The sequence below is a fragment of the Talpa occidentalis genome, unplaced genomic scaffold (assembly GCF_014898055.3).
Source record: "Talpa occidentalis isolate TD23 unplaced genomic scaffold, MPIMG_talOcc4v2.1 talOcc4.6, whole genome shotgun sequence".
Classification (NCBI taxonomy): Eukaryota; Metazoa; Chordata; class Mammalia; order Eulipotyphla; family Talpidae; genus Talpa; species Talpa occidentalis.
The window spans coordinates 122,602,945-122,626,027 of NW_023604972.1; the positions used below are offsets into that span (position 1 = coordinate 122,602,945).

The 23,083-nt window shown below is 40.2% G+C and overlaps 1 protein-coding gene across 1 annotated transcript; it reads right to left on the minus strand.

The window, feature by feature from the left end:
• Positions 1–272: 272 nt before the first annotated feature.
• DNAJC21 (DnaJ heat shock protein family (Hsp40) member C21) lies at positions 273–22,584 on the minus strand. The gene is made up of 12 exons (XM_037529547.2): positions 22,276–22,584; positions 16,296–16,389; positions 14,965–15,088; positions 14,547–14,669; positions 13,886–14,190; positions 12,673–12,827; positions 10,709–10,796; positions 9,319–9,477; positions 8,854–8,896; positions 4,967–5,139; positions 3,665–3,740; positions 273–3,157 (listed from the first exon to the last, which is right to left on the minus strand). Exons 1-12 carry the CDS (start codon positions 22,370–22,372, stop codon positions 2,993–2,995), a joined length of 1,602 nt encoding a protein of 533 aa, XP_037385444.1. The 5' UTR covers positions 22,373–22,584; the 3' UTR covers positions 273–2,992.
• Between the last annotated feature and the right edge of the window lie 499 nt (positions 22,585–23,083).

The window sequence follows — 23,083 nt, forward strand, 5'->3', positions numbered from 1 at the left end:
ATTTAACATTATTTTTAATAAATTTTTTTTAAAAGATTTATTTTATACAAGCACTGGGTACAGTCAGAAGCACGGGAGGGTGAGAGAATTCACCAGAGCCAGAGCGGGGAACAGAACAAGCAGACTGACGAAATACACTGCTGAGGGGAGCAGCGGGCGGCAGGAGAGGTCTGCACACCATGTGGGACCCTCGCCTGGGGGCCGGGGATCAAACCGGCGCCGCAGAGGCTGCAGGCAGCTTCGCAGCCCAGTGCCCAACCGCTGCGCCACCAGGGGAGGCCCCTAAATTAATGTAATTTTTAAGTTACATCAATTTTAATTTCTAAACGAAGAGATCAATAGATCTAACCCACTTACACAAAAACTGTTTGGGGTTCTCAGTTTTTAAGAGTGTAGCGGCCATGAACCAAAAAGTTTGAGAACTGCAGTACAGCTGCACAGCTGTCACTTTTTGTTGATCTGTAGATGGTTCTTTTGTTTTTTAATGTATTGTGGGTACTAATCCCTTGTCAGTTATATGTGCTGTAAACATCCTCTCCTGGTCTGAGATTCTTTTTCTTATGACGCCTTTTGTTCCACAGATGTTTTCATTTTAATGATTTCTATTTTCCAATTCTGTGCTTTGCTAAAGATACAACGTTCCTATTTTGAAAGAGGAAAAGTCTTACTAGGCTTTTATAGGAAATTCCAGTTTTGGCATCACTGAATGAATTATGAAAAGAAAACAGATTTTCCCTAATCCTCTTCTCCCAGATCCCTCATTCTATGCATTTTCCACATCTACACTAATTTCAACCAAGGCAGGCAGTTACCATCAACCTTTAACCAGATGAATGTAAAATACGTGGCTCATTATTTTATATTCTGTTTTGTCTCATACAAGCAAAACTGAATGTTTGCGATTCATAAACTATCATTTCACTGGTGGCAGAACACATGTATGTTAGTTTCCCTCTTTTGTACATTAAGAAACAAATTCCTATAAAACATAACACATCCAATCCAACATATACTCTCATCTGCAAACATCTTAACCGAAAGCCTGCAATTTAAACATTTTGTATAGTTCTTGTATTTAAAAACCACTTTCATATAACTATTTTATTTGACCTTCATAATAATCTTGTATAATAAATGGAGACAGTATTATTATGCTAAGAACTGTGTTACAGCTAAGAAAAATGAAGTGCAGGAAGGTAGATGATTCATCAACATTCATCCACATACAGGATTAGAAATGAGGTATGATTTCCAATCACAGCTGATGAAGATCTCTTGAAAATTATGGGTGATTTTTTTGTCAATCAGAATAAAAAAGAGAATTAACCCCAATCAATCCCCACGTAAAGCAGAAGCCAATTAAGTACCTGCATGGTCAGTACAAGACAAAGACAAGGTCTGAGGTGCATCTGCAGGACACTACCTGCCTTTCAAGATGACGTCATGCTTTCTACTGTATACTATTAACACATGACTATGTTCTCTTGTCATTAATTTCCTATTTATAATTACAGCCATTTCATCGAGTTCAAATTGAAGGAAGGTAGATAGGGCTCAAATGAAGCCTGGGAGGAAGAGATCAGAAGATACAAAATTGACTTGTATTTCCCCTGAAGGGATCAAGAAAGGGAGAGGAAATACAATTAAGGAGGAACTAGAGGTAGGAGTTAGAAAGGGAAGAAGGTGAAGAAAATACCTTTTACATTTTCTCTCTATCTCTACATGGAAAAGAAAAACTTTTAAGATTCAAATATGAAGTTCTGAGCCAGTCACAGGGACTGGTCCACACCATCACTGCTCTGCAGGCGGCTCGCAGAGGCCTCGAGGCATGGACTCTAGGCCTGGAGCGCACAGCACTGGAGACTCAAGGATGCAGGAGAAACGACTTTGAACAGGAAGCATATACAGTTCAAGTCAGTGAGTTCAAAGTTTCTTACAAGAACCATTAGAATTCCTTATTTAATCCATCTGAAAACTGACTCATCACTTACTGAGAGCCAGACAATTTGGCTACATTCACTTACAATGATTTCCTCCACTTTTAAACAATATTCAACTTTGCTATAGAACAGCTGCATAAGCATCAATCCTTTTATAAAATTTTTCTTAAAAAGCTTTTCTACATCAGATGGAAAGAAACAAAGTAAAAAACTTCTGAAAACAGTGGTGGTGGTGGTGGGGACATCCAAAGCAGAACACAGCACTGTGGAAGTCAGTATAAATTCTGAACCATCTGCCGCCATGCACCATCATTCTTTAGGGCTGCCACCGTGCTGAGGAGGAAGTGCCATGTAAATTAATTTGCTTCCACCTCCACAATTCAAATCAGAGGAGGAAACTGAAAAGATAGATCCTGTTGATAGTTAACAATGAAATCTCAAATTAAATCAACAGTTGTATCTCAAAGAGATCTTATTCTTGAAGAACAACCATAAATCTTAAATTAGTTTTTAACTATGACTGGCCTTGTGGGGAAAAAACATATAGCACTCAACGAAGGTCACTTAGAAATACTTTTAAAACCTGACCTGGAGTCATGTTTTTGGGTGGAAAAAATATGGATGGTAACTTTAAAATGCTGTGTCTTTGACAGAACATGAAGCATCATAAAATACAAAGCACTGAATCATATAAAAATAGTTAATGTGAAATTCACAAAATAGAAAGGGGCATTTGTGTTAAAAATAATTTAATTTTCCCTATACATTTCTGTCCACATAAGCCAACAGAAATCAAGAATGTATACTTTACAATATTTACCTGTTTGAGACATTCAAGTCAATTCAGATGGCAAAAGTAGAATTCAATCACTAATGAAATGTTTAAAAAATATATATTAAACAAAAAAATGTTTTTTTACAAGATAAAAAATAATCTTCCACAATGCAATTAATTGCAGATCACTGAAATTTTAACTCTTTAGGTGGTTTCAGTTCAGTTTTTGGTTTCAAAATCTAGCAACAATGAAAAAGCAAAAGTGTTGGCAGGATTTCTATCTGTTTTTACGTTTCTCTTTCTTGTTTCGACTACTTGCCACGCTGTTTAAGGATGAGGAGGAAGGTGCTCTTGCATGACCTGTGGCCTTTAGATGGTCAAAAAGTTTATTCCGGGATGGAAATTCACAATGGCAAGTTGTACAGCTGATGAGAACATCGCCCTGGGGGGGGGGGGGGATAAGAAACAAAGGCAAGTGTTACAACTGAGAAGAACATTTTATGTTTTCCTGTAGGAACTAAACATCAAACAAACAAAATGAAGATCTTTTAACAAAACGGACACCAACCAAGACAGGCTCAACAGAGAGCTACTCCTGGGAGACAAGCCCCATTAACTAACGCCATCAACTTGAAGAATCCTAAGCTATTCACTGGCATGTACACATAAACTAGACCAAGTTTTAAATTTCAAAGTAATGCCAAAGAAACCAGTAATTGTTCTGGTACAGTCTGACATTTCAAATGGACTTCCTTTACTTTAAAGGAAAAAAGTGACCGCAGCACAGATATAAATTCTGGTTTTGTCAAAGCAAAACCACTGATGGATTCGCGCCTTTGCAGCAGGTGCAGAGAGGCTCACCAGAGACGCACTCACTTTCTGAGGCTCAGTCTAGATTACAGGCTTACACAAGGCCTACAGAAGTGATGCAAATGTGCTTCAGACCTACCATTGTTTGTGGTTCAGCAGGTACTTTGACAGATTTTTTCATCTCTTTGGCTTTCTTTCCTTTGGGTTTAGGAATGCTGAAAAATAAACGAAAGAATTCGGTACAATCCAATAACATACCCCTTCCAGCTGTCATCTCATTCCCAAGAAAACTCCAAAGAACATCTTAAATGAATAGCTATAAATTTGGCACAAAAATTAAGAAATTAACTTAAAATAGTCGAAACACAAGCCAAAACAAGAACCCTAAAATATCTCTTAATTTTCAGTGCTTTTGTAAAAAAAGCAAAGTGCTTAATAATCCATTCATTGAAGCAAAGCATCTTCAGTCAACCAGCAGCACTCACACATAATCTGACAGTGCAGTTCCTCCAAAACACAGCTTTTTGAACCTAAGCCAGTCTCAAGACTCAGTTTCCTCATTCATAAATTGGGAATAAACACCTAGCATCACACCTTGTGTTAACATCTGCTTCTAGGCTCCCACAAGACCCGCTTGTGGAGTCCCCTATCTTTTCGTACAGGATGGCCCTATTCCAGGTGTGGATGACGTGTTTCCCACACTGATGCCACTTCAGCTCCCTGAGGTCGGAGCTCACTCTGCACCTGCACTGCTGCGCCACCGTCAAGCATTCTCAACTCAGGCGCCCACCTGACTTGTCGCCAGAACCCTTATTCATTGTGGTCCTTTAACAACAGGGACCTAAGGCTACTTACTGCTAAGATCATTCCTCAAGGAGTAAGAAACTATTCTGTTCCAGATGAACAGAGGAGAATGAGGACATCAGACAAGGAGAGGAAAAAGTATGGCTACCTCCCCTGACTGAGACTGTCCCAAGCCAACCACCATCGCCTGGGGCGGCACCAGGATTCTGCGCTCCTTCCAGTAGGAAGGTCCCAAGCTGTAGACATCTATCCTGATGTCCCACACTGTGGGGCGAGCACAGGAAGACAGTCATGAGCACCGAGGTTCAGATAATGGTGCGCCAGGCCAGTGGGGCATGGCATCACCAGTGGCCTTGTGTACCTGTGAGTGTCAAGGATTACTGATCCAGGACAAAAGAAGACCCTTAGCAGGATAAGGTAAACAAAAACTGTATCAATCTGAATCCTTCTGATTTGGGTCATGCTCTATCATTCTCATTGCAACATGCTTCTATATACACAAGCATGATGTCTGGATCTATGTGTAAGTCACAGATATACCTAACTTACTTATCAATCAAGAGATTTTCTCGATATGAAAAATTGTCCGTCCTAGCAGTATCAAGCACTTAGAAAACAACATGCAATTCTAGCTCACCTTTTAGCTTCACTTTTTGGTTCAGCACACAGTTCGACAGTATCTGTGACACTGACATTTTCTTGGGAAGTAACTTCCAATTCTTTGGCATTATCTTGATTTAAGTTGGCGTCTCCTGCATCAACCTTTACTCCTTCTCCAGTTCCATTTTCATTGCAATTATCATCATAAGTCTAGGTAATAAAATATTGCATACCATTTCAAAATAAATACTATAGAACTGGATTCTTACACTATGGGGCCAAATGGTTATACTAAACAATGATAATGTCCAGTAAGCACTGGTAGTAATACATCTTCAAGAAATAAAAAGGGAAGGCCGGTAATACAAGATGTGAATGTTTTTACAGAAATATTGTTACCATGCTTCCAAACATTGCTTCAATAGTGTAAAAAAAGTATGACATATTAGCCAAAATGCAAGAAAAATCATACAGATGCTAATCGGATTAGAATTCAATTCGATGTTAAGTAATATCTACAAGCAGAATTAGGAATGGTATTTATGTATTTCTGTATTTTCTAAATGATCTATAATGAGCAACCATTACTTTATTGTTAAAAAAAAAAAAAAAAAAAACCAACAACAACAAACCATCAGGATTGTAAAAGAAAGCTGCCTGGCAAACATGCCTTCACCAAGTACAACTACTTTTGAGTTTGTTTTGGGTAACAATTTGCCAAATTTGCCTTTTCTCTTCCTTCCTTCTTTTGTCTTGCTCTCTCTCCACACAAAAATTCCTGATCCTGAGCTAAATATTAAAGTAAGCTGCAGGTAGACAGCATGACACCGCATATACCTAAGACATCCCCTCTGTATCCTCAAAAGCTCCTCATATTCAAGAATTTAACACTGATTTATCCACATTCACAATCCAATAATCCTTTTCTTTGGTAACCTCTGGGTAGAGGATATAATCAAGGATCACATGTTGCATTTGGATATCCTGTCTCTTTAATCTTCTTTATTCTAGAACTCATCTCTTCTAGCATTCCTACATTTTTGTTTTTCATGATAATGGTTTGATGACTGTTTTGTAGAATGTCCCATACTTGGGCTATGTCTGATTGTTTCCTCAATGTAAAATTAGGCTCAACATTCCTAGCAAGAAATTTAATACAAAGATAATGCTGTGTCCTTCTCAATACATCAAGAGGCAAAATGCCACTCTGTCCCATTTCTCAGTGATTTATTAATTTTTAATTTTCAATTCTACCTTTAATGAAGTCGAAGAACTGCCAGATTTTCCTACAGTAAAGTACCTTTTCCCATTTTTGATTAATAATTTGCAGTTTTACTTTGAGATTAATTCAATCCTGTTCCCTATTAACTTTCACCCAATGGATCTGATATGTACTGATGACTCTTGTGGGAACCATTTATTATACACAGATGCAGAGCAGGTGAGTTTTCCATTTCTACTCAACTCTTCTAGGATGACATGTTTCTATCCGTCTCCTTTCTTGAATTTTCTCTTTTTTACCCTCATATAGATATGATTTTTAAAAAACAAAATGCACGTGTAAAAATCACCATTATTCTTTTTGATAACTTAATTTTCCCCAAATTTCGCAGGCTCTTAAGCTGGCTTCTAGGTACTTCTGATGTATCCCCACCAATTTTTAAATTATTTAGCTTCATGCATAAAGTGATCCATTTCACTTTACTTTCCCTGGCCCAGCCCCAGAAACAGTCCTTTCTTCAAGGACCAAATCCTCTTTCCTTGAACTGGGGAAGGGGATTTAGAAATCATATTATGTGCACCAGATATGTTTCTTGCAACTAGGGCGTCACAACTTCAAAGCACTGCCTGAGGCAGCACCCAGTGCCAACACACTTACTTTCTTAAATCATGAGCCCGCATCGCTATCTCCCTCCAGTAACAATCCAACCCTACAGTGATGAACTGCTCAATCTAGTGTTGGACAAAGCTTGGTCTTTGTATTGTCCCTCTCTCATAAGAGAAGCTGGTTCCCAACAATACTAATACATGTACTCACTTGCTCTGCTCTACAGTCTACATGATACCATCAAGATATCTAAGAAAGTTCAAGGTTTTATCTTTCGCAGTTAATTTTGACCTTATATCCCATGGAAGGTGTTCTTTCCATGCACGGCATTCAAAAGTCACACAGACTGATTCTTCCTCTCAGTCATCCAGGTCATTTGTTTATAGTGAATTCCAGCTTTTTGAGATTTCCTTTATAATTTTTTTGTTCTATTCAATTTTTTTGACCTTACAGAAAACTCAGAGTTTCACAATTCTCAGTATTTGCTGCCTCCTATTCTTTAATCTAACAGCAACTGACTCCTCCCTACTTCCCCTTCAAAAAGTTTAGAAAATACCAAGTAAAGTGCTGCATAAAACTAGGTCTGACTGAGGCTTTGCTCCCTGGCATAATCAAAAATCACAAACAAGAGGAAAATATAAAGAGAAAAATAAAGGACTATAGCTTTAGAGGACAAAGTAGCCAACTAAAGCAAAGGCTCCAGTTGAAAACTCAAATGCATGTATTTATTACTGCAAATCACACAACCTATTTTTCATAACTTGAGAAGTGATAGACTTGGGTTAGCATAAATTCCTCTCCATCTGATTTGTCCTTATTCTAGTGTTCTAATAATGCAGAGGAGAAAGTGTCCAAAACCAATGGCTGTGAGTCTAGCGCAGAAGCTGGCATGAGTCATTTTACCAAGGCACAGACAATGCTTTCTGACTTTACAACTGAAGCCAAAGGTCCCAACATCACAATTTCAACAGCAATTAACTCATGTCATTTATCATTTTTTGGAGATGAAACAAAAATATATTCAGTTGGATAAGTATGTCAAATCCAAAGTTTATCTTTGTTTTATGAAATTATTAGTGTTACCTAAGTTCTGTTAAAATTAGTTCTAGTCTTTTAAAGAACTATATTTAACATTTAATGATTAATCTAACCTAATACAACTAGGTTTTATTAAAATGACACAGAAATCAATTCCATTTCCATTAGAACCACCACTACCTTTAGAATCCTTACTAAATCCTTTGTTACCATGGGTTCCAAGATATCCATAAGATTATTACTTACATGTAAAACAACATAATTCTTTTATTTAAAATAACTTGAAAGATTTAATTTGGAGCCCAGCTGTGAAATATTTAACTACTTAAATTTCTAATACAAGAAGACATTTTTTAAAAAAAAATCACAAACATTACAAGTTTCTAACCTAATGTTCCTTTTGCAAACATTTATGTCTATTGTTGGGAGAATAAATTCAGACTTTCAATAATCAACAACCCCATATGAAATCAGTAATTTTCAAATACTTCTGCCTTTGCTGTCTTCACTTAAAATTTCTATCACCTAGGTCTAAATTTTATTTTTTCTTTTATTGACATGACTTTGTAACATTACTTAAGTTACAGGTTCATGCAGTACATGCCATATTATTCATTGTATTTCATTGCATTATTCAAAACTATGTAATTTTATTCTTTACCCTGCCATTGTCCCTTTTACTGATTCAGTCATTCTTTTCTTCCTTCCCTTCTGGTTTCAAGTGTATCTTTGTTTTACTTAGTGTTGTTTTTTTCATATTCCACAAGAGTGAAATCCATATTTTTTTTTATTTAACAAAGTCATTCAGCAAATTCACAATAGGGGAATTACACATGCAAAAAAATTTAAACACAATGACAATATTAATGAATAAATTAGGTATATAAATACAAGGGGGAAGGAAACACTGGAAAAAATTTTTTTTCAACTCAATCTGTTTTACAATCAACATAAAATTACAATGATAGTACCTCTCTTTAATACAGATTATAATGAATGAACAAGAGTACCCTAACTTTTATATTTGATATTTAATGTTACTAAAACTTTCAACATACCTGTGTTGGTTTCTGTTTCTTTTTCTTCTGTTTCTTAGAAAGTCTAGGAGTAAAAAAAAAAAAAATCGAAATATCAATACGCGAATTTGTAAAAAGAAAAAAATATATTGAAACACCAGTGACAGAGAGGGAAGTAAAATGGTAAAAACATTTAATAATATAAAGCATTAAAAGAAAAAGGAAACAGTCACATACCATGTCAGCAAATTGAAACAATGGCCCAAGTGACAGTAATTAGCCTATCAATTGCCTAGGTATAAAACTGCTTAGAAGTACACTCATAATATATTCTATAAAAATTACAGTTAATGTCATGTCTTTAACCACGGCAATACTATATAATGAGTTTCCTTAACTGGCAAAATGTAGAATAACTTTTTGACATAAAACAGCATTTAAATACAATCTCTAAATGTGATAAATATGTCTATTTATTTTAAAATAAGTAACTTATTTTAAAGGTACTTCTGTTTTGGTGCATCCTCGATTTCTTCTTCAGAATCATCATTCAATGAATTTTCATCAGCTTGCTGTCCTGAAAAGTGTTCCTCCTCCTCCTCCAATTGTTGTTTTAACAAGGCAACCATTTCCCGATGCTTCTTTGATTTTTCATGGTTTCTCATGCTGAAAGAACAATCTTATGTAACTCCCACAAAGTTAATTCATATGTGCCCAAATAAGTTCCTAGATCAACGCAACCGAGTTAAAATTTACTCTTGTCCCATTAACTAGTAAGCAAAATGTCAGTGACGCTGTAACAAGAAACAATACCTTGTCAGAATTCTTAGGCATTAAAAGAACAAAGTGACTATGTGCTTTTTTACTATATCCCAGCATTCTTCTCCAGATTCTCTTTTATTTTTTGAAATTCATTAATTCTGAAAATTCAAGTCTTCCCTGTTGTTCCCTCTTAATCACCGAGCATGTACTAGGTGCTCCTGAGTTTAGGGTTATGCAATGGGTTTCGAGGGATCAGGACTACAGTCTAACTATAAAAGGCAGATCACCTGGGCACGAGAAATGGTGACAAGGGCTTGAAGTTCAAGAGCAGTTTACCTCCTTTTGCTTTTTTTTTCAGCAGATTCTTTCACTTTCTCATGGGGGGGGGTTCTTTTCTCCTTACCACCCTCAATGTGAGTTTAGACACCTCTCTATCCTTCTGTCTGAAATTCTATGAGCAATGTTTATTTCAGTTTATCTATGGACTACCTGACACTTCACGAAAGAGTTCTAACAATACTTAAGCTATAAAGTTAGAGTAGAAAGTAGGAAACCTGTGTCACTATCAACTTTATCTCATCTGTTCAGAGTTTGGTTTTCTAGTTTGGGCTACTATTCTTCTTCCCACTAAAATTCTCCTTCAGAAGGAATCCATATTCTCTCCCCTCTTTAAAAACAGTATTATTTTCAGTATTACTTCTTTATCACTATTCCCATATAATAAAGTCCTTCCACATCAGCAAATATCCTGTAGGCAGGACATGGTTAAAGTTCCTAATCTTGCAGCAGTGGCTTGCACAGGAGTGTGAAGGCTGGAGATGAATCTGCCGCTAACAGAAGAGGGGACTAGTTTTGATATAGCCTCCCTGCCTGTGTGACTATGCCTTCCTTGTCCAAATAAGCAACATATATACAGGATAACATATATATTTAAAAATCAGCCAATACATAGCAATATTGATATGAGTGAAAATCAGTACAACAGTCTTAATTACTGGCAAAAATCTTTTTCCTCCCCTGCTGGAGACAAATTCTCTAAGATGACATGTAAGGGGCAGTGACCATGACCTTGGCCTTTCGCAGTGTTAACACTTCCCCTCAAAAGAAAAGGAGAATTCAAAGACATTACACTTACGCCTTTTCCGTCTTGAAAGATTTGTCACACGCTGGGCAGTAAAGGTCATCATAAAGCTCAGCATCTTCAGCCTCATCACTATCTTTACCTAGGAGAGGGAAGCCTATAGTCAGAACCCCAATGCACACAAAACGAAAACCTGTTAACATATCACCTCTCTTTATTAGAAACTAAAAGTTCTTTATGTCCTTACAAAAAATGTTATCAGAATTTGAGTTGGTCTTTAAAAAGCAGCACTGAATTGAGGGAATACTTGCAAACAAATCACTTTATATTTTAAGTAATTGTCGTAAGTCTTCTTCGACGATCCCTGAAATTCTCAAAGTCCTGGGTATGAGTTAAGTACAGAAAATCAAGCACCACCATCATAGCTCTACCATGAAGCAGTATTTTCAACAGGGGATTTTTAGTCTACCCCTAAGCAAGATTTGGTTCCAACACATTTACAACTGTGATCTACTCTTAAATGTTGGTGAACTTAGCTCACCAAATTCCATCACTGTGAAACTGATGGGTCACAAATGTATACATGTCACATAAAGTCCAACACTGTTTTTACCAATTCATTTTTCATAAACTTGAGGCTTTATTATGAAACAATAATTACTAGCAGTAGAGTCCACATACTCTTAACTAAAAAGTTCAATGTGGACTACACCTGGGGGGCGGGGAACTTTATTTAAAACTGAACAATGATGTAAAATATAAATAAATAAATGAATAAACAAATAAAAGTTTCTGCACATTTCACTTTCTATCTTTATAAAACTAAACAAGCAAATTGACTGTTAGTTGGTTCTTTAGAGTAAGTAATGTTAATATGATCCTGATGGACATTCTCATTGCAATCACAATCATTCAAAACACATACCATCTAGTGTTAATGTTTACTATATGATGTTATTTCTCAAGTAGGTATACACTTTGAATATCACATACATGAAATAAACTCTGCTTAATCCAGTAGTTAATAAAGGATGTTAGATTTGAAGTAAAATATGAATCCAAACATGCTCAAGACATAGCTTCTCAGATATTAGTTTCCTCAACAGTTAAATGGTGGTAACTATAAGCAAGACCTACTTTTGAGTACCATGTAAAGATCAAGAGAGATCTTCCATGTGAAAGTATTTTATAGGTTCTAAAACTATGGTAATCAATGCCACCTCACGTGTAGAATGCTTTATAATTACAAAGCACCATCATACATACTACTTCTGATTAATAGTTCATTTCCTAAACATTTTAAACGTATGTCATATTAGCATTTAAGCAATTAGTCTGAAAAAACATGTTATCAATTTTATCAGGAAAACTAATAAACAATGCTTAGATCCCTCAATTTTATCCCTCACAGCATAAACAGAGGCAGTGGGGAAAAGCAGGCACAGATATTCTCAGTGCTTGGTAAGTACCCACGTGCCTATGCTCTCGTGAGAGCAGCAAAGGACACGACTTAGCACACCAAGCGAGAGCCCCTGCGCGAAGTCAGACACGAGAGGAAGGACTGATATATTCCATGTAGACTACTGTACAGTATCAGCTTTTCTGAAGAGCTTCCATTAAAACTTGACCTAGAGCTTAACTACGCATTTTTAATAACCAGTCAATATTACACTGGTCAATATACTTACACAGCTAGAAGCACAAATTGTTTAAAACATGGTGAGAAAAAGTCTGTTAACCAATTTACTGGAATTAGGCTACTTTAATGATAGACTACCTTCGTTTGGCCCATACAATACTGTTTTTCAATTTAATCACCTGCCACACGTAAAACAGGAAGGTAAAAATTCAGGCTTCTAGCATCCCTTCAAACACACACACAGCAGTAATAGACTGGAACTCGGGTGTTCTATAGATTTTCATCATCCCCCACAACCCTTTAACGGCACCTACAGGACACAAGTCCTAGGCACAAAAACACATGTGTTCTAACGTCCCCTAAGGAATAGAGAAGTTACCATCCTGTCCATCCTTGGGCTCTTGCTCTTCCTCCGTGTCGTCTTCTCCTGATCCATCTCCAAATTCCTTTTCATATCGTGCCTCCATCTCCCTGAGCTCCTTCTCCAAATCGGCCACCGTCATCCAGCTCTGTTCTTTGTACTGCTCTGCCAGCCTACACACACAGCACAAGCGCACATACACTTCTTTAGACTGAAAATCCATCTCCCTAGCAAGCATCTTCTCCCAAAACTGAAAACCTATGCTGAGTTAAAACAGGAGAAGTCACTTACATCTCTTATCTGGTTGATTTTATAATAATGGGTTTGAAGTGTAAAATTCTTAATCATTTACCAAAAGTCTTCAAATGATTTAAATCTTAAGTATTAAGTGCTATTTTCTTTTCTTTTTTTTTTTAAAGATTTATTCATTTATGCACACAAGAGCTGGGGCACAGGCCGGAGATGCGGGGGATGAGAGGATCCACCAGAGACAGTGGGGAACAGAACAGGCAAACTGACTGAAACACACTGCTGAGAAGAGCAGCAGGCAAGGCAGGAGAGGTCTGTTTTGCCATGAGGGTTGCTCGCTGGCTGGCCAGGAATCGAACTCATGCTGCAGAGGCTGCAGATCGCTTCATAGTGCGGTGCTTAACCTCTTGCACCACCAGGGAGGCCCAAGTGCTATTTTCAAAAGCTGAGGGGCAGGCAGGTAGAATTTTTAACAAGTAATTTTGAAAAAAAATGACATAGTGCTATCAATCAAAAATTCAAAACAGCAAACAAACTTGAAGGCACCAAATGATGTAAATATCAAAGTGTGCACTGAGAAGAGGCAGCAAGGCATGGTGGTTAAAGGGCACCAGACTGAATCCTGGGTCCAATTCCCAACTCTGCAATTTACTAGCTATGTGTTCTCCTGCATCTTTCCTCAAAAGAACAAGGATACAAATCAGAACTTTCTTCACAGAACCATTGTAAGAAAAGCATTTAGATCAGGGCCTTGTAGAGTGTAAGAACTCAATTAACATTTGCTTTTATTAAATTCTGTAAGAATTTGTAAAAATTTCAAGTATAAAGGAATTCCAAAGGAAAAAATTCAATTAAAAAAATTTGCATATAGTAGATAAAATAATTGTCCAAAGCCAGGATTAAAAAAAGGAACCTACTGAGGTTTCTTCTGACACCTCCCTCTACCTATATTTAGAAAAGGATCCGGCCACGCATCACATACTTTGCCTGCTTCAGCTTCTGCTGCCGTCTCATTTCTTCGGCTTTCCTTGCCTTCTCTGCGTTCTGTTCTTCCACAAGTTTTCGGTGAGCCTGCACTCTTTTATCTCTTTTGCGAATGAAAGCCACCAGCTGACGGACAAGCTCATTCTTCTCTTTTCTCGCTTTGTCTCGAATCTTTTTGTTTTCTTTTTCCATGGCTCGTTTTTCCCAGCGGTTGGAAGCCTGTCTTGTATCATATTCTTCTTTCCAAGCAAAGTTCTTTTGAGTGCAAAAACTCTGCCAGTAGGCATAGAAAGGATGAACTACCTGTTGACAAAAAAAAAAAAATAGGTAAGATGCTAGTTTTTTATTTAAATTTTTTTAAAGGCAATAAATATTAATGATGCAGAATCCTTTTTTTATGTATTTAACATTACTATTAATCAATTGGAGAGAGTGGCCTTTTAAGGCTTACAGAATAAATCACTCTTGATAACAAATTTAATGAGGAAATAAATGGGATGGGACCACATCAATAAGAGAGAGAAGTAAAGGGGAAACTAAGAGGGAGCTGAGAGCTCCTTCAGCGAGGGAGAGTCACAGGACCCAAACCAGAATCCATAATTTTAAAATGAAGAAACAGGGAAAGATACATTGATAAAGACAATGCGTTTTTCTTTTACCGTATCATAGTCACTCTGGGAGTCTCCAAACGTTGGGAAATCCTCAGCATCCTCTTCTAACACAGATTCTAGTTCTTCCTTCACAATCATTTCAAAAACATTACGATAAACCGTATAAAAGCCCTAAAAACAGTAAAAGAAACACAAACTTAATAATTTTGTAATCTAGCCAGAGAATAAGATTTTAAAATGTACAATGTGGAACTTTAATGCTGAAGAATTAAGACTCGAGACTTGTCAATGCAAGCACATTTAGGTTTCAACTGGAGGTTTTTATATGCTGACAGTTTAAACATGAAGGCAACGTTTTTCCAGTTCTCAAAACAAGCAGTTTTACTTTCTATAATATTAAGAATTCTCTTTGTGTTGAAGAGCCTTAATTAAGCACTTGACAAGAAATTAGGAGTTCTTATCTTACCTTTTCATCATCTCCATAACCAGAGTAACAAGTAACAGTGAAATAGTGAAGCAAATCTAAACTGTCATCCTGATATTCTCCATCAAATCCACCTTTAAGCAGAGCTTCTCTATGATTATCATACCTAAACAAACAAAATTAGTATCAGTGAAAGCTAAATTATAAGAATTCAAAGACTCCTTACTCTGAAGCAGCCCAACTACCATTATTGTATATTTTCATCTATCCAATCCACAACCAAAAAGTTTTAATAAAAATATCCCCATGAAGAAACTAATCTTTCAAAGAACTGCTGAGTAAAATTTGACTGCACTTCTAGTAGTATACTAGAGGCAGACAGCACTCTAACACACTGTACAGTAACAGCCTATTTAAACAGTGGAATTTATTAAGTTGAGGAGTGTTCTGACTCTCTCCCAGAAAGGCAGCTACATTTTCACAGAAAAGAAACATTATTAAAGGCGGCAGTACTGAACATAATCTGGTTCACAGACTATTATCTGGCAATATTTTTAATAAGTACCAGAATAACTCTTCCTATGTTTATGTAAAAACAGGAGCTTCACACAAACATAATCACCCCCCCCCATAAAAACTATGAAGGTAGATATTATCCTGTTTGATGTAACTAGAATTGAAACTCAGCAATATATTAATCATAAAGCCAGTAGGCAGCAAACTGGAATTTAAAACCAGGTCTCCTGCACTGACAAGACCACGGTCTTGGCCACTATACAGTATTGCCTCCAGAGAACAGGAGTGAACAGGCAGGAGCTTTTAAATAAAAAGACCCTGGCACAGGGGAAAAAAGCTAAGAGGTTTTTTCTTCTAAGGCCATGCTGCCTAATTCCTGGAGTAGGGAAAAATTCAGGGTTCTCTGATTTTCATGTAAAAGATAACTTTATAGGGTTTTTCCGTACAGCTTTTACATAATGTAGAAGCATTAATTCAATCTCTTCATAGAAAGTAGTTATTTGGAAACAGTTAATATTTTATCCGTTTTTTTAAGGGCAAGCCAATGTTCTTGTCTGATATCAGCAAATTCATCATCTACCACATGGACCCCATTTAATGAGAACCCACTTTGTAAGTGTCCAAGCTAAGACTAGTTTTGCCAAGTTTTCTACTTTTTCACCTATAAAATCATATAATTGGAGGAATCCTCCCTAAGTTTCTTTCCTACCCAGAACAGCACTTCATGTAATTTCATATAATGATTAGGTGACTTCAAAATACACCCAAAGCCATTTAACATTTTAAGTTTTTAAGCCCTCTGTTAACAATTTTTCCCCCATAATACACTACAATAAAAGGGAGAGTGTGAAGCTCACCATGCTCTTTCTTGAGGGTCACTCAACACATCATATGCTGCTTGGATCAATTTAAACTGTTCAGCTGCTTCTGCGGCATTATCCAGATTTTTATCTGTTAATATGAAATTACAGAAATTTAGGCATCAATAGAGGACAGACTCTAAAAGGGACGTCTTCCATCACAAATGCCATAAATAGATGAGGAGTGTACAAAATCAGGGAAAAGCAGAGATAATGGGTGACAGCTGATAATTAGGATCTGTTTTAAGAATCTATTTAAGTAGAAATTTCACGCTTTTCCCTAAACGTCAGTGCACCACCAAGTACTCAATCTGGATAACCTCATAGAAAATTCTAAGTAGTATACATTTAATTTTAGAAGGAGCAAAATAAATCAAATCAGTTACAGGAAATTATTTAGTGCCAGATTATGTTTAGTGCTTACACTGTCTTCAAATTTTTCTTTCTTATCCATGTATACCAAAATAAACACCGAGAATTAAATGTGTATCTATATACCCATAAACTAGTTATTCATGAAACTTAGAAAGCATCTTTGCCTCAGGGTGGCAGCCAGCTTCCAAGATGGCCACCAAGTATGCCCTCCTCCCATGTCACCAGGGTTGGTCTGTGGGACAAACAGCAAAGGTGATGATGGTGTGTCATTTCTGAGATTAGATTATAAAGACTGCAGTTTCCATCTTGGACTCTTGTTCTCTTGAATCACTCTGGGAATAGCCAGATGCCACAGCATGAAGACATCCAGGTGTCTTCTGTGGAGAAGCTCATGGTGTTCTAACTACCACCACCCTATTTTCTCTTGCAGCCTTTACTGTGGAAGCTGGATAAGCTAAGATACAAGCAGGTATTTTAGCTTTTCCAGCCTCCCTTGCAGCTAGAAATGCATACGGGACACAGTTCTGATAAATGAGATGAAAGTAGAAGTCTGTTAGTATATTCTCTTTCCTTCCTCTTTCTTCCTATTCTGTGGTATGTGGACATGATGACTGGAGCTTCAGCAGTTCATCTTCAGACCATGAAGGAAAAGTCAAGTGATTCTCAGTGATATCACTAAACTGCTAAAAACAGTATCAACAGGCACGGACTTCCAATCTTTCACGTATTAAGAAAAATAAACTCTTAAGTTATTTGAACCATTGTTAGGTTTCTGTTCTTGCCTGCTACCACCACCATATTCCACTTTGTTGTGGCCCTGTTGCAATTGGGTTCTAAGTGATATAGGACATCAGTACTCTGCTGTAATTATTTTAGATCTTGATTACCACTCTTTGACAGATACTATTAGTTGCCTACCCACTATCTATTCTTGTTTTCCTAACAAAACCCTGACTTGGGGAGATTCATGCCCTCAGCTGGAGTGAAATCATGGTGGGTTGAAAAGCTGATATGTGATTCCATTTCACTTTACTGGTATTAAAAAAAATAAAATTACAACTCTAAAACACTCATCAATAGAATAAATTGTGTGCTGGCCACATAGAAGAGAATTGTTTTGATGTCTTCAAGTTAAGGCCTAAAAAAATGCCAGCTGTGAAAGCAACAGAAACAGATTTTAAACTGTACCTCATCTGTTTAGTTCCTGGGCTTGGAGAAGCTAATGTCAATTCATCATGTGATACTCTCAGGTATAAACCCTAGGTGGAAAACACCTGAATTTTGTTCACAATACAATGTACCCAATTTAAAAAATTCACTTCCTCAGCCTTTCTTGAAGTAAAGTTTTAGCCAATCAGAGGTCAAACAAGTTTACTAAAGTGAAGTTTCCTAGGTGAGCCAGTGTTTTCCTGATGGAGGGGAGGGGCTTGGGTGACACTCATCTTACACCCATAACCCAGCTCCTATGTCTTGCCCAAAATTACAATAAAATGTCTGCAATTAGATTATAAGGATCGCGGCACAGACCAGTAGCCCATCCTTTCTTCCAGTAACAACTGAGTCCTGATTTTATGCAGGCAGCTGATCCCCAGAACAAAGACACCTTTTCCCAGTTTCCCTTATGTCAATAAAATCCTCAAAAGTATTTTGTGATGGCTTTTAATGTCATCCCTAAAAAGCAACTATCAACACCCTCTGTTCCCACTTTATCTTGCCTCCATCCTGCTGCCTGGGATCACCCATTGCCATCTTAGACCATCGTGAGTGAGGTCCCTTCTGAGTCTGAGGAACTGCTATGCTGGGTTCCCGACTCCTCTTATGTGCCACATGAGCGCAATCAGCAACTTTCTTTGTGGCTTAGCTGCTTACACCTGATGCAAGGACTCAAGCTGCACGGTCAGAAAGGCAGCAGGTCTTAGATGGCCTCATCAAACAGCTGAAGGTACCAAAAGTGTGTTAAAGCCACTTTCGTAGTTTATTTTTACTTTAACTGTAGGTTTTTACATCTCAGTTAGGTCTTAGCTTTATTTAATTATTAAATTCTTTAACACTCTTTACGCAGTATGTCTATTAACTTGGGTTAATCGCATGACCTCTGGATTCTTGTTATGTGAGAAAAAAATAAAAGGTCCACTTTGTTTAGCCACTGCTGTGAGCTACCTATCACATGCAGCTGAACACAATCCTGATATCCTCCCAAATTATTTTTAAAAATTTTTCTGAGAAATAAAAAGGCAGAGTTCAAATAAAAGTCAGAAAACAGATCTTGCCACATAATAACAAAAAAGGTGACTGTTTGGGATAGGTAGGCAGGTTGTTCTTCTTTACCTCTGAATCAGTACTGTGCCTTGTTGTCCTGTTCTTTTCACTTTCTTCCCCACAGAAGTTTGGACAAAGCTACAGCTTTCCATCAATTTGTTATATGAAAACACAGTCTAAATCTCTTATTGAAGCATCTTTTTAAATAATGTGCTTGATCTGTGGTAAAGCTTTTTATTTTGCTTAAATGTACTGAACTGGCTGACTCCAAGCTAAACTAAATTACAAACACATGAGTGCAGTAAGTTAAAAAGCAATAATAAAAATGAAAAGTCCATATTTATTTGCAAAAGTCACAGGTATTGAAAATGCAGTTAAAAGTTTAAGAGGCATTCTCACACTATTCTTTGTGCTTAATCCACTAGTGCACACTTCCCCTCCCTCACAAACCTTTCAACAAAGCCTTTGGAAAATCTCATGAATCACAGCTTCTAAGACTTGCCTGACACCTGCAGGGCTTGCAGCTTCTGAGCCACAGCACTCAGAAGCCAGCCCTGGTGCTGGAGTCTGGTCACCCCTGCGCACAAACTGGAATCCTTTGGGGAGTGAGACTATTTGGCCATCAGCCCAATTTCTTCCCTTCCTGCTTCCCTCTCACAACCACTCATCATTACTCACTAAGAGTTTTGGCGTTTGGCTCAGGTCCCATGATCCTCCTTGGTGACCTCAATACACAATGATCTCCCGGTTTCCCTATCTCCAGCCTTGCCCACACCAATCCATTCTCCCCAGTTCAGTCAGAGATACATGTAAAAGACAAACCCATCATTCCTCAGGCTTCCAGCTCTTCCATGGCGTAGGTTAAAGTCCAATCTATCTAATTCAATGTACCACAATCTTCAAGACATGACCCTTGCTTGCCTGCCCGCCCATGCTTACCTCTTTCCCCTTCCTAGTCTCTGCCTTGCTATCTCTTAGCTTCCTCCACCTGTGTTGCCTGAATCCCCACTTAGATTCCCACTTAGATCTCAATGTTATTTCTTGAGGGACACATATCTACAGCAACTACACATTAAACCCAGCCCCAGGTCAGGTACCTCAGGTAATAAGCATCTTGTATTTGCCTTCATACTACCCTCTGCTCACCAGGACTAAAACTGCCTGCTTTCTTCCCTGTCTCCCAGCAGACTTCACGTGACACGGTACGTGATCATCTGTTCACACGATAAAGAGGATGGGGAAAAAATATTCATCAGACGAATTACTGAAAGCCTGCCCTTTACAAGGAGTGATCTCACCAGGGATTAGTGTTGACTCTACTGGAAATTATGCTCAGTTCCTCAATAAATGAAACAAAGGTAATTTTTTAACAAAGAAAACTGAGGAGTCACTATTTGAGGTATATATATTTTTTTGAACCACAGCCCATACGCTAATCCTGAAACTAACAAAGTACCTGATACACAGAATGAAATGAAGCATTTGCTGAGGGACAGACAACAAATTAATGGGCCAGCAAAACAAAGCATCAAAATCATGCATCTCCTAGGAGAGTATGTACTCCTTAAGTATATAGGCATCTTTAAAAGATATTTAGGATGCTATGCATGATGATGACATTTAGAGAAAATATTTGCATTTACTTCCTAATGGATTTGGTTTCAGAGTAGTTCACTGATATTTTACTAGTACTTGCACTGTTCTCCCTTGCATTGACTTCCAATTAATCACCAGATGTGGCAATTTTTCCTTTGTAACATCTCTTTGACCCTTGCCCCCAACACACACCCAAATGCACACACTGCGTCCCAGCCTGGTTTGGCCCTTACCTGTCCATGGTGGGCTCTACCTGACTTCTGTCTCCAACTGTCAATTCACTCAGTACCTTCCCAAGACATCTTAACAAACAAGCCTAAACTCTCCATTACTGAAAAAACAAATTTCATAGCCCTTATCTGACATTCAAGGCCCTTTATGACCTAACCTCAAACTACCACTCAAAAACACTTTAATATCGCCATCAAATTATGCATGCACTTGGTCACAAGAATTCTCTGGTTCATCCTTTCCCACCCAGGAGTCAATAAATTCCTTACTTCAACTTTCCTAACTTTTGCCCACTGGTAGCCCCTATTACTCTATGAGGACATGTCTGCACTATCTCTGGATTTATTAATTTTGGATAGATCTGCTGATTTCCTCCTGTGAGGAATATTTATCTCTTCCCTTCCAAAATCTTTCTATCCGATTTTTTCAGTTCCTCGGCTAGCAAACATAACTTTAAGTAACAGACCCATGTTTTTTTATTACATCAATTACAGACAGTACATCTGACACTAGGTCTTCACCCTTTCCTTCAGCTCTTGTGCCAACCCATATTTCCAAGCCCTTAGTTCAAGGGATATTTCCAATAAACACTGCCTTCAGCCAACCTGTCCCTTGGATCATTTTTGTCCACTACCATGCTTTTCCCCACTGTTAGTTCACTTTCCCCCATTCTACTCCTCCAGCAGCCAACGGCAGTTCAGGCTCCGCCAAGGGGAAGCCTCGCGCCTGCCTTTCCTCAGTCCCGCCCTCCTCAGGACTCCCGGGGCCCTTCTTTCGGGTCTGTTGATCCAAGTAGCAATTACACACGCTGTGCTAGTCTGTTTGCACCTGCAATTTAACTTTTCCTAAGAGCAAGGCGTCTTCTCCCAAGAAGGCTGGGAGGGTCCTGCCTCGGCGTCTCCACAGCCGAGGGGCGCGGCGCACGCCCCGAGGCCCCGCACCTCGCGCAGCTGACCCCAGCTGCGGGCTCAGTTTCCCAGCCCGGACGATGGGATTATCTCACAGAAGTCGGGCAAGGCGGGTCCACGAGCACATGAAACGCGTGCAGGAAGGTACTTTCAGTAAACGCACAAGCCAGGAGGGCACGGGTGAATCCCGAGTGAATTTCAAGGTCAGCCCGGCGGGCGCGGGGGCGCGTGCACCCCCAGACCTTCACGCGCACGGCCGCCTGCCTCGGGGGGGGGGGGCGTCCCCGCAGGACACTCAGGGGAACTCCGGGAGAGCCGGGGGGCCGGTGCTGCGGCGGCAGCCAGCCCGGGGGGGTCCCCCCGCCTGCTCCCGGGGTGTCTGAGGGGCGTGCGGGAACGGGTGAGGCCGCCAGAACGAGGCTTGGGCACCCGGCGGCACTAGGGGTCAGGGGTGAGGGGTCAGGGGCGGGGCGGGGGGGCTGCCGGGGCGCCCGCGGGCGAGGCCGCCGGAGCCCCGAGGTCCCGGCGGGCGGGCGGGCGGGGGTGGGGGTCGGGCCGGGGCCCGGGCGGGCCGCGAGGCGGCGCCGGCGAGGCCGCGGGGCAGTTACCCGGGTGCCATCTCAGGGCCAGCTTGCGATAGGCCTTCTTGAGCTCCTCCTCGCTGGCGTCGCGCCGCACCCCCAGCGCCTCGTAGTGACACTTCATGGCCCGGCCGGGCGGGGGGCCGGGGCCGGGGCCCGGGACGGGGCCGGGGCCCGGGCCCGGGCCGAAGCGGCGGCGGCAGGGCCCGCGGTCCTCCTCGGCGCCCGGAGCCTGGCGCCCGCACCGGGCCGGCCAGCGAGCTCGGCGGCGGCAGCGGCGCGGGGCGGCGGGGGCGCGCGGCGGCGGCGGCGGGCGGCGCGGCCTGCGGCACGCGGGAGCGCGGAGGGGCGGCGCCGGCGGCCGCGGCTCCGCATGGGCGGGGGGCGGGCTCCTTCCGGAACGGCCGCGCGGTGGGCGGGGCGTCGGCGGCAGGAGGCGGGGCCGAGGCGGGCCGGGAGGCGGGGCCTCGATGGCGGGAGGCGGGGCCGCGGAGAGGCGGGACCGCGGCGGGGCGGGGAGGCGGGACCGCGGTGGCGAGCCGGCAGGTGCGGCAGGTGCGGCAGGTGCGGGCAGGGGCCACGTGAGCGTCATTGTGAGGGGCACAGATGCGGGACGGTGTGAGGGGCAGCAGGTGGGCGGCGGTCCAGAGGGAGTCAAAGAGGGGTCCAGAGAGGACTCCGCCCGTAGAGGCTTCTGGAAAATGCCTGTGGTTCTGATGATAATTTGTCAAGAGCCCTGCTTTTTACAGATGAGGCAACCGAACTGGCTCGCTCAAGTCTAACGGCTGAATTCGATGGGAGAGAAACCAGATTTTTAAACCCTTTTCAGTTCCTT

Excerpts from the sequence above, each read along its gene's own strand:
- DNAJC21 (XM_037529547.2), bottom strand. The coding sequence starts at position 22,372 with ATGAAGTGTCACTACGAGGCGCTGGGGGTGCGGCGCGACGCCAGCGAG. Across the intron at positions 15,089-16,295 it reads GACCCTCAAGAAAGAGCATG|GTATGATAATCATAGAGAAG; the intron begins GTGAGCTTCACA and ends TTGTTTGTTTAG. Across the intron at positions 14,191-14,546 it reads CCCAGAGTGACTATGATACG|GTAGTTCATCCTTTCTATGC; the intron begins GTAAAAGAAAAA and ends TTTTGTCAACAG.